The 11,260-nt window shown below is 41.9% G+C and overlaps 1 protein-coding gene across 3 annotated transcripts in view; it reads left to right on the forward strand.

Moving 5' to 3' along the window:
• Window positions 1–11,260, forward strand: part of IGF2BP1 (insulin like growth factor 2 mRNA binding protein 1) — a 57,187-nt gene that overhangs the window by 29,459 nt on the left and 16,468 nt on the right. For all 3 annotated transcript variants that reach the window (XM_027873191.1, XM_027873192.1, XM_027873193.1), the window contains exons 3-4: window positions 8,172–8,220; window positions 10,158–10,209. In XM_027873191.1, the coding sequence (XP_027728992.1) occupies window positions 8,172–8,220; window positions 10,158–10,209 (101 nt within the window). The remainder of the gene's footprint in view (window positions 1–8,171; window positions 8,221–10,157; window positions 10,210–11,260) is intronic.

Consider the following 11,260-nt stretch of genomic DNA (forward strand, 5'->3'; position numbering starts at 1 on the left):
CCCTGTTTGCCTCAGTTTCCTCATCTGTAAAAGGAGCTGGAGAAGGAAATGACAAACCACTCCAGTATCTTTGTGAAGAAAACCCCCCAAAGGAGTCACAAAGTCCTACTGAAAAATGACTAAACAACAATGACAACAATAAAAAGGCATGGATAACCATTATCTGCTTTGAATAATGGTTTATGCACTGCTTCGTTGTCTAAGTTGAGGTTTTGTAATGATAATGGCATTCCTTTCAAAATTCTACTTATTTTGGATAATACCTCAGGTTACCCTCCCTATTTGGATGATTTTATTAAAGATGTAAAAGTGGTCTTATTCCCCCTTAACATTACCTCATTATTACAACCTATGAACTGGGGAGTGAGTATTATTTATTCACTACTTTTGCCCAGGCAGTTGCAGCTTTGAATACAAATAAGGACTTGACATTGAGAGGTTTCTGGAAGTCCTATAATATTTACCATGCAATCAAGAATATTGCTAAGAGGTGGGAAGATGTAACAGCCGTTGTGGATTTGACAAAGGTGAAAGTGAGTTACCAGATTGTAAAATTAGCACAAGAATTGGAGCTAGAAGTGGATGAGAAGGATGTGGAGGAGTTGATTGAGTTTCATGGAGAAGAACTGGCTAATGAGTATCTGATTGAGCTGCTAGCTGCAAAGATCACAGAAGAAGAAAGGAAAGCTTTGGAGCTCGAGGTTGAACCAAAAAGGTTTGAAACCAAAAGGTTTGAAACAATGAAGCAGTTGGCAAAAACATTTCACCATTTGAGGGGATTTTTTTTTTTGTATTGAAAAGATGGGTCCAAATACTTAAAGATTTTTAAAAGTTCAGAGACTAATTGGGGATAATATTGCTTGCTATTATCAGACATATGAGGAACAAAAGAGAGCCACTGGCTGAACATCTCTCAATAAGCTTCATAAAAAAAAAAAGTTGGGAAGTCAACCACCAGTGATAAAGGCTAGGTTCCAAGGGTGGGGAAGGGGCAACATACTGCTCACTTATGTTAACTTTACTATATGATACTGTGCATACTTTATCACTAACTTTACCTTTCATTTCATAATTCTATTTATCATGGTGCAGCATTGAATATGTCTGCATTTTAATACATTTTATGACTTGTTTAAAAATATTTTGTGTATGCTTTTGTTATACCAGCTAAGTGAAGTGAGTGGGCAGGGACAAATTTGCATTATGTAAAAATCACTTTATCCAGAGGTCTGTAGGATGGTTCACTTTACATAAAGTGAGAACTGTCTATATTGAGATTGAGATGCTGGTAAGAAACCTGGTGGATGTATGATTTAGCAGACTGATGCTTGAAAGGAAGAAATCAGGAGGACTGTGAACATCTGGAAGTCATTAGCATAGAGATCATAATTAAACCTATGGGAGGAGATAAAAAAAAAAGGGAAAAAAGTATAAAGAGGTCCACGGACAGAGACTTTGTTTAACGCCGTGATAAGAGAGGCTGATAGATAGATGATAGAACCCATAAAGCAGACAGATAAAGAATGCTTAGTCAGGTAGGAGAAATAGAGGATGGGGGGAGTGTCAAAAGATTGCAATGTGTGGAACTGTGGAAAGGATCACGTGGGTGCCATTGTGAGGCAAGGAACCCCAATTTGTACCCAGGTCATTGGGGTTTCTGCCTAAAATATGAAGTCTTGTAGATCAGTTGCCTTATTTACAAGCTGAAGAAATTGAGATGCAGTGTGATAATGTCGTGCCTTACCCAGGTCACACCATAAGTAGCAGAACCTTGTACTGTTCAATTGAATGGCAGGTATATTGAGGATGTGGCATGTAGTCTGATGATTCTGTGTTTGGAAAAACTGGTGTTCTGACTTGGTATTTGATTGGTTCTGACCTGATTGGAGTGTGAGCTTCATTTCTCCTTAAGGAGAAGATGGAATGATTCTTAATTAACAATGGCCCCTTTTAGGGGAATGAGCTGGGAAGTGGGAGCAAGAGGAACTTAGAAGAGTGACATTCTTTTTTAAGCATGGAGGGGGAGGGAGTTTCTAACTTCCCCAGAAATATTAGTTAACTGTCAGGTGTGCACTCTGCCCTCTAAGGAGGCCCCAGCCTGGTAAGAAAGGACAGGTGTCCTGGGCAACTGCCCCTCCCCCTCCCATGCATTCTATACACCCCTATACCCCCCCATTTCCTTAACAGCCAGCTGCAACCAGAGCCCTTGATGATAAAACAAGATTATTTCAGTAAAGGCCAATTGCTTAAGACCCACTTACTTGAGTATGTGATCATTCCAACCCTGAGAGGTACCTTTGCACAAGCTATGGAAAAATGTGTAGCTTGCAAAGCAAGTTAATGTAAAGAAGATTCTGGGGGAATGTTTAACTTATAAGAAAGCAACGTTTTTAAGCACTTTGAGCCACACTCATTTGTTATACATGCTAGCTAACTCTTCAAGAGAACAGGCTTGGCAGGACCTCGCTGTGGCAACACTTCATTAGTCTAGTTTGAATCACTATATTTATTCAGAATAAGAAAACATAGGATGTCAGAAATAGAAGGGACCTTGAGACTATCTAGTCCACCCTCCTCCCTAGGGAAGTCACAATACTTAACAGATTAAAACTCACATGATCCAGCACAGGGCTGTTGAAAGGAACACAATTGCATCTCTGTCATGTTACTTTAACTCGGGCTTTACACGATTTCAGAGTGACCTTTCTTTCCAAATTAGTGATTTGTCACTGTGCTAGGAATGTGAAAGGAGCAATAGGATGAAGCCAGGGCTACCTGGTGCTCTTTCCCCTGGGTTGCCAGCTCTTGGGACTTCCTCTTTTTCTCTTCCCAATTCTGTAAGCACCTTGTCTTTTGAGCCACCCTGTGTCTTAGAAAAAAATCTGTTTCTCTGATTAATAGCTGTGCTTGGGTCTCCAAGTTCTTATCCTGCCAAAGGAAGAGGGAAGCTTCTTCCCTGCCTACTCCTTGCCACCATGTCTTTTCCCCAAATTCTTCACTCTTCCAAAGAATTGTCATTATGCATCGCCCACACCAGCTTCCTTCAGCCTGTGATTGGAGTGTTGCAATGAACATGGAGAATGGTGTAGTTGTTCAATGCCCTTCCACTCTTGGGAACCTACCCAGGGGATGGCATGGCCTCTATCCACAGTAAAGGGGATGTAGGATCTGGACCCAAAAGAATCTGCCCAGTAACTGACTATCTCTGTGACCTGGGACTACCAGTCATTTAGTATCTCTGAGCTTCTCTTCTCTAAAGTAAAGGAGAGGGAGGGGGCAACTAGGTAGTGCAGTATATAGAGCACTGGCCCTGGAGTCAGAAGGACAGTTGTGTGACCCTGGGCAAGTCACTTAACCTCGATTGTCTCAAAAAGCCAAAAAACATCCCCCCCCTCAAAAAAAAACAAAAATAAAAGAGAGGAAGGGAAAATCCATTTATTAAGTGCCCACTGTGTGCTAGGCAGTGTGATAAGTGCTGTACAAAAATCTTGAGAATGAGATTGACCTAGATGACCTCAGTGGTGTCCTCTTCTAGCTATAGACATAGTGAGTAGAAGCCAAAAATTTTGAGATATAGAATTGTATAATTCTACAAGCTCCCCCAAATATACTTCTTGGTTTTTCCTATTTCATTGTTTCTCTTGGTTCCCTTGGTGGTTGATAGTAGCCCAAAAAACCTGAAAGAGGCACAGAATATAGAATTCTAGAAGAGCCAGTAGTTGGCCATTGGATATTCAACTCACGCATTTTTACAGGTGAGGAAATTGAGACCAAAAGAATTGAACCAGTGTTGGTGGTAGCTCCACACAACTGGAACCCTGCTCTCCTGCTTGATTCCTCCTACCCCAGAGCTCTTTCCCCCTGTAACCACACACACCTGGAGTCCATCTTGAAGCTTCCCCTGACTATCTAGAGAATGGCACCCAGGGTGTTCACTCGATCATACCTGAGGTAGCCAGCTTAGTTAGGAAGGGTCTGAAAGAAATCAAAATCCAACCATAGCCCCTGAATGTTTGTCAGCCCACACTGGTCGGTTCTTAGAGCTTCTCTGATACTTTGTTACTGAAATGGGAGAACATTGAGAAAGCTAAGGGTTGTAATGTTGACTTGCTTGTTGTGCCTTAGTAACATTTCTGCAGTAATAATATTCTGCTTCTATGGCATTTGTAACTTTAAACTCTGTGGAGCTAGAGGTTGTCTCTTGCCTTGCCTTCACTGAATTTACTGACTACCTCACGTCAGGTATACCTATGAGGTTTGTTGGCCTTCTCTTTCCATTCTCTGATTTGAGGTTTTTATTTTTTGGGAAGGGAGTCTGGGTCTGGACTTCCCTGTTTGCTGATGTTAGAGGGGAGAACTGAAAATTCAAAGTTAGTTGGGGGTACTGAGAATGTGTTATCAGGGCAGGGTGTGTGCCCAGGAGGGGTGGGTGGGGCCCTGCCTATCGGAATGGGGGAGGGGAGAGTTTGGGTTCTTTCATTGGTTGGGTTGTTCTGTTCTCCCACCCCGCTTCCAGGGACTGGGACATTCCTGACATTCCAGACAATCTCAATGCCTTTGCTTTCAGGATGTGGATTAACATCCCAAGAAGAGATTTGATTTCACCACTGCCCTACCTCCCTGCATCCACACCTCCCCATCTCTATCCACCCTGTCCCCCCATCTCTTAACCAACCTACCAGAAAAGAAAACCCCTGGAGAGAGTGGGAAGAGAGAGCACCAAGGGAGCAAATGGATCTCTGTGTGACCTTTGACATGTTTAGACAAAGGATAACAGTTTGTGAGGTCTTGTCCTTATTTAAATTTCTCTGGAAGCTGAAGAGCCCTGGGCCCTGGCTGGGGATAGAGTAGTCCCTGGTACTTCGGGCCCATAATGGGGCCAGGTGCTGGGAGAAACAGTTTAGAGTTTGGAGAGAACCACTGCTATTTGGGTACCTAGATAAGCTAGGCTAGACTGCAGGAATGCTTTGTGGGATGGGGAATCAGGATTTCTAGGTTCCAATCCTGGCCCTATCTCCAACTCTTTCATGTGATTATTGGATAAGTAGCTTTCTTTCTCGGGCCCTCAGTTTTCCTCTTGTAAAATGAGGTGATCAGATGTGTATAGTCAAAGGCACTTTTCTAGTGCATGCACAATTTAACTCAAGAACAACTCAGTTCAGTTTATTTAAATGCCATTTTGTGCAGGATACAGTGTTTGGGTTATAGGATCATAAATTAAAAGATGGAAAGGACCTCAGGCCATTTTGGTCCTTATTTTGGTAAAGCTTTCATTTTTCCTTTGTATGTCTCATTTTTCCTCTTGAATCTTCCTCTCTGTCAGGAAGTGGGATAGGATGCTTCATCACAGACCCTCTGGAGTTGTGGTTGGTCAGAGTTGAGTCTTTCAACATTGTTTCTCTTTTACCCTATTATGGTATCATTTGTTCTCCTGGTTCTGCTTACTATGTTCTGCATCATTTCATATGAGCCTTACCCATGATTCTCTGAAGTGATCCCTTCACGATAATATTCCATTACATTCATATACCACAATTTGTTGACAGAAAGAGCTGCTATGAATATATTTGTCCATAAGGGTCTTCCGGGTCCCTTTTCCCTTTTCTCTGATCTGTGTCTCTAGGGTATTGATCTAGTAGTGCTATAGCTGGGTCAAAGATTGTGCACTGTCCCCCTCATTTTCCAAATAAGGAAACTCCAAAAGATTTGTATGGTGGTTACAGTGCCATATCCTGTTAGCTGCTGGTGAATTATCCAGGCTTTGGGGCTCTTCTGGACATAAAAAACAAATTCCCTTAGGGAAATGCACTGTAGTTGTGGTGGGTTCTGTGCTAAGCCTTGGGGACACAATAATACAAGCCAGCTAGGTGCTCCTTACCCTCAATGAGTTACATTTTCTGGAGAAAGACAACACATAGAGAAGAGTGCTTTGGACTGCAGTGGTTGTCATAGAGTAAATTGATTGACACATCCTAGTAAGGAAATGGTAGTAGTGTTGATTTGATGACTGTTGGAATTATTTCTTTTACTTCCCCCCCCCCAAGATAATAGTGTAACTCCTCCATTATCTCAGCAGTGAGCTTTCCAGACTATTTTCCTTATCTTTCTCCTCTTTTTAATACCATTGGCATGGGGCTTGGTCTGGGGCTGAGGTCACTGGGTTCATTTCCATGGCCCTGGAAGGATTTTTCTCTGTGAGTCGAGAGGTTTGTCCAGGCTTGTAGGATCATAGATAAGAGCTTGAAGGGACTTTAGAAGCCATTTTAGAACAACCCCTCCATTTTATAGATGAGAAAACTGAGGCATAAGGAGGTTACATGCAGGTAATAAACCAAGATGTAACCCCCAATTTTTTAACTTTAAATTCAGCCTGTTTTCTGCTAGGGTATTATTCAAGGCCCATGCGATCTTGGCCTCCTTGTGCATTAACAAAATTAGCAAGATCCAGTCATAAGACAAGCATTTATACCTGCTGCTGCTTTTTCTAAAATCATTGAGTTCTGCTATCCCCTCCCAGAAGGGGCTTCATTACTACCTTTCTTTGATGAAAGGCCAAAGTGACTCTGATCTTCTTTGCTTTTTTTTCTTTTTTTTTTTTTTTTAAAGGCAGTTGGGGTTAAGTGACTTGCCCAGGGTCACACAGCTAGTAAGTGTCAAGTGTTTGATCTGAGGCCAGATTTGAACTCAGGTCCTCCTGACTTCAGGGCCGGTGCTCTATCCACTATGCCACCTAGCCGCCCCTTTGCTTTCACTTCTAACAGGAGCTAGAGAAGATTGTCATGTTTGGAAATTAAGAGAGAGATGGTAAATGACTTCAGCAAGGCAGGGATCTTCTGGCTCTTGGGCCCTTAGACACTGTACAGTGCTAGCTGAATGAAAAGACATGGCTTCTGAGCACTGGGTGTTCATAGTGAAAAGATATAAAGAACCTAAAAAGACAGTTATGCAAATGTTTGGTCAGCTAAAGTAATTTGTGATATGTGAACCTGACCACCAGTGCATTCATTGCACTGATTAGTGTAGACTTTACTTATTCATGTCACCAAAAAAGTCAGCCTCTCTGGGCCTCAGTTTCCTTACTTGTAAAATGAAGAGATTGTGCTAAATTAAGCATCTACTATGAACAGGGTGGGGAGGGGAAGAAGTGTGGTGCAAAACAAAAAAAGAGTTTGCATTCTTTTGACATTTTGAATGTTGTTAGGGAGAACGGTAGGGTGGGAATGGTGGGAAGTAGTATACTTACAGATGGCTACTGAGAGGCAGAAATGGGTGGGTGGGTGAGTGGGACAGAAACCAGCCATAAGCTCCCTTCTTATGGCTTAGCTGATTCCCTAAATCTATAATACTACTATTGATAACCCAGTTTTAGAAAAGTAGAGGTTCTACATGGGGCCCCTTTCTTCTCAGTTACTCAAACTCAAGCCTCATATCCACAGCGTTGAGATCCACATAAGACCATAGATTTAAAATTGGAAGGGACCTCTTGGAGATAATCTAACCACACCATTTTATGGATGGAAAAACTGAGGCCCACAGAGTTTGTGACTTGGCCAGGGTTGTACAGTAATGATTTGAGATTTGAACTTGGATACTCTGATTCCAAACTGAGTACTTCCTACCACTACACTATGTTGCCACTATAAAAAATTGGCGGCAATGACTTTGTTGGCCTTTCTTTGAGAAATAGCTGTGAGTAGGTTAGCCTTGAGAGATGGGGATTAAGGTTGTATAGTGGTATCCATGGCATGTATGTGGTTATTGTGGTTATTAGAAATGGCAATGCCATAGCAGTAATTGGAAAGAACAAAAAGATGGAACTGAAAGATATAATTACAAAGACCAAGCCTGGCTGACCCACAAAAAGAGTTGAAAATAGGCAACACCCCTCCCCGCCTTGCAGAGGTGGGAGACCAGGGGATGAGGAATATTAAATATAATGCTGGACATTTTCGATATGTTGGTTGGTCTGACTTACTTTTTGTGTTGTTTACTTTTTACAGTTTGGTTCAATGATTCCCTCACTAAGTAGGGAGGAAAGGGAGAGATATTTTTCAAATGAAGCTGATGTTGAAACAAAAGTCAAGAATTTTAATGGCAATGCCATGGATTATCTTGGCATCTACATGATGGTCCAGGCATGAGTGACTGATCACTTTCTCTTTCCTTTTCAGGAGCCGTAAAATTCAGATCCGAAATATCCCACCCCAGCTTCGCTGGGAGGTAAGTGCCCTTGAGGGGACCCTCAGGATGGGGAGGAGGAAAAGCAGCTATTTTTCCTGGAGAGACAGATTCCTGGAAGGTATATAGAAAGAAAGTGTATCTCATTCCAAGTCTGTGGATTGAATACGGAGGAGGGAAGGTATTCCCAGCTGTTATTTAATGGGGGGGGTGGGGAGAGGGATGATAGTTAGGGAGGGAAAGTTTCTCATCATAGAACCTGGGTGGCTAGCGCTAAGTTGAGACAGATTCTGAGCCCCTTCCCTATACCAGGGCACATTCTTCATCATCGTCATTGCTGGCATTTATATAGCACCTACTGTGTGCCACGTACTATGCTAAGTACCTTACACATTTTATCCTCACAACAACCTTGGGAGATAGATGCTATTATTATCCCCATTTTATAGTTGAGGAAATTAAGGCAAAAAGAGATTAAATAACTTGCCCAGGGTCACACAGCTAGTAAGTGCCTGAGGCCAGATTTGATCTTGGCTCTTCCTGACTATAGGCCCAGCATTCTTTCCACTACACCACCTAGCTTCTCATTAATCACCTGACTCACCTTGCGGTGAGAGAGGGGGTGCAAGTGATCTAGTGGGATTGTGGATTGAATGTCACCTGAAAGCATTGAAAGTGGCAGAAAACTGGCTTAGGGAGTTAAACTCTCCAGACCTGGCTGCCACCACCACAGCTTATGTCTCATTAACATCATTCTGTTTTCCCTTTACTATAAAGTTAGTACTTTTCTCTATTGCCTTGTACACATCATTTGATAGTCTAGACTTGCTCATGTGCCCCAGGGCTCTCTCTTGGCATTAAATCCTAGAATTTTAAAAATTGGAAGTAGCCTTAGAAATCATCTAGTTTGACCAATGCCTAACAGGTGAATTCCCTTGGTCTGAACATCCATTGTTGTGGGCAAAAGCCTATGCTAGCTTCTGGTGCAAATTCAGATGAAAGAAAGATAGCAGTTCCTACCTTCAGGCAGTTTCCAGTTATAAATTATGCCAGGGACACTGAAATAGGATGCCTATACCAGACATATATGTGTTGCTCTTTTGCAAAAGTGTTTCCAGCTGGGATGATTCATACATACAAATATGGCCGGCAAGCTTTGTCAAATAATGTGTCTCCACATTTTTGGAGGCGATACAGGTCGGAAAACCACCAGCTTTCATCACAGCTTTGCTCTCTAAGGATTGAAACAAGAAGAGGAACAACTTCTCCCCAGCTGGTCTGGCCTATCAACTAGGCCAATGGGTAGATTAGAATATCCAGATGGTTTTTTTTTTTTCTGTTCCTTCTTACCCTCACTGTCAAAAGGTTATGGACTCTGAGGCAGCTGATGGTGCCGTGGGTAGAGCACTGGCCCTGGAGTCAGGAAGACCAGAATTCAAATCCAGCCTCAAAACACTTACTAGCTGTGTGACCCTGGGCAAATCACTTAAACTTCTGTTTGTCTCAGTATCTTCATCTGTAAAATGGGGATAATAATAGCACATACCTTGCAGGGTTCTTGTGAGGATCAATAAAATAATAATTGTAAAGTGCTTAAAGCAGTGCCTGGCACATAGTAGGCAATATATAGATTATTATTATTATTGTTATTATCATCAACATTATCATCATTATTATTCTAAATCCTCCCCTCCACCCCCACCTTAGTTCTTCAAGATTCCCTGAATATGTCTCAATGCCCTCTGGGAGAGGTCGTACCTCTAAGTGAAAGCAGGGGCTGTCAGAAGTGTAGACCCCCATAGAGAACGCAAGCGTCTGGAGAGTAATTACTGTTTGGTTTTTGTCTTTGTATCTCTCTCCAGTGACTGGCATAGTGCTCAGCACAAAGTAGGGCCTTAAATGCTTGTTCAGTTAATTGAAATGGAGCTTTCAGAAGACTGGGATGTTGTGGGCCATGGACTTTTTCTTTGCTTTCACAGGTGTTGGACAGCCTGCTGGCTCAGTATGGCACAGTAGAGAGCTGCGAGCAAGGTAAGAAAGAGAATGAGATGGAGAAGATGACCTTGGTGTTGATTTCTCAGCTGGTCCTTCAGTGCTCATGAGAATATCCCACTGAAAGGATCCTTTCAAGAGTTCATGAAAACAAGAAAGGGCAGGGTGGAACAATGGCAAGAGCCTCAGACCGAGGGTTAGGTGACTTGGGACCTAGTTCTAGTCCAGCCGTGAAACTCTGAGTGACCTTGGTGAAGGTCTTCATTTTCCTCCACTGTAAAATAAGGGAGTTAGATTAGAACAAGATTCCTCCAGCAATCTGAAGTCTGTGAGCCTCCTCACAGAATAATGCTTTTAAATGCATAAAATAAAATACATAAGATTTCAAAAGAAACAAATCATTTTGAAATAGAGCAAAAAATTTTTTTAAAAGTCTACTGAACCCAGGTTCAGTTAACTCTAGATTGCATGGTCTCCAAAGTCCTTTTCATGTCTTTGGTTTCTATGAAGAGTCTTCTAACTAACATTATGTGAATTTCAGTCATGTAAAGCAAAGAAGGGTGGGGCATTTATTTACTCTGATGGTATAAAACACTTCAGATCCTTAATAGGCTATGGTCACTTTGGTTCACCATACTTTCACAAAAAAACCAAAGAGATAGCTCAAAACCTGGGAAGCTTTCCAGAGCCTGATGACCCAAATATGGAAAATGGATGTAAAAAAAGTTGATGGGACTATTTACTCTGTAGAAGGAAAGGCAGACTATCAGGTGATTTAATTGAAATATGGGCTAATATAGTATAGTCAAAAGTCTTCACATATATGAGAGATTATTAGACTGTAAACCCTGGGGCAGCTAGGTGGTACACTGGCCATGGATTCAGAACTTCCAGAGTTCAAATCTGGCCTCAGACACTTGACACTTACCAGCTATGTGACCTTAGGCAAATCATTAACATTAACCTTGAAAGTAAGGACTCTATCTTACTTGTTTATCTCTACTAAAACCTATTAACCTTTATGGAATTAAGTGTGTGTTTATGGGGGGAGGGGTGTCACAAAATCATAAAATTTGAAAGTTGCCAGTGA

This window comes from Vombatus ursinus, unplaced genomic scaffold (assembly GCF_900497805.2).
Source record: "Vombatus ursinus unplaced genomic scaffold, bare-nosed wombat genome assembly UNPS02014801.1, whole genome shotgun sequence".
Taxonomy (NCBI): domain Eukaryota; kingdom Metazoa; phylum Chordata; class Mammalia; order Diprotodontia; family Vombatidae; genus Vombatus; species Vombatus ursinus.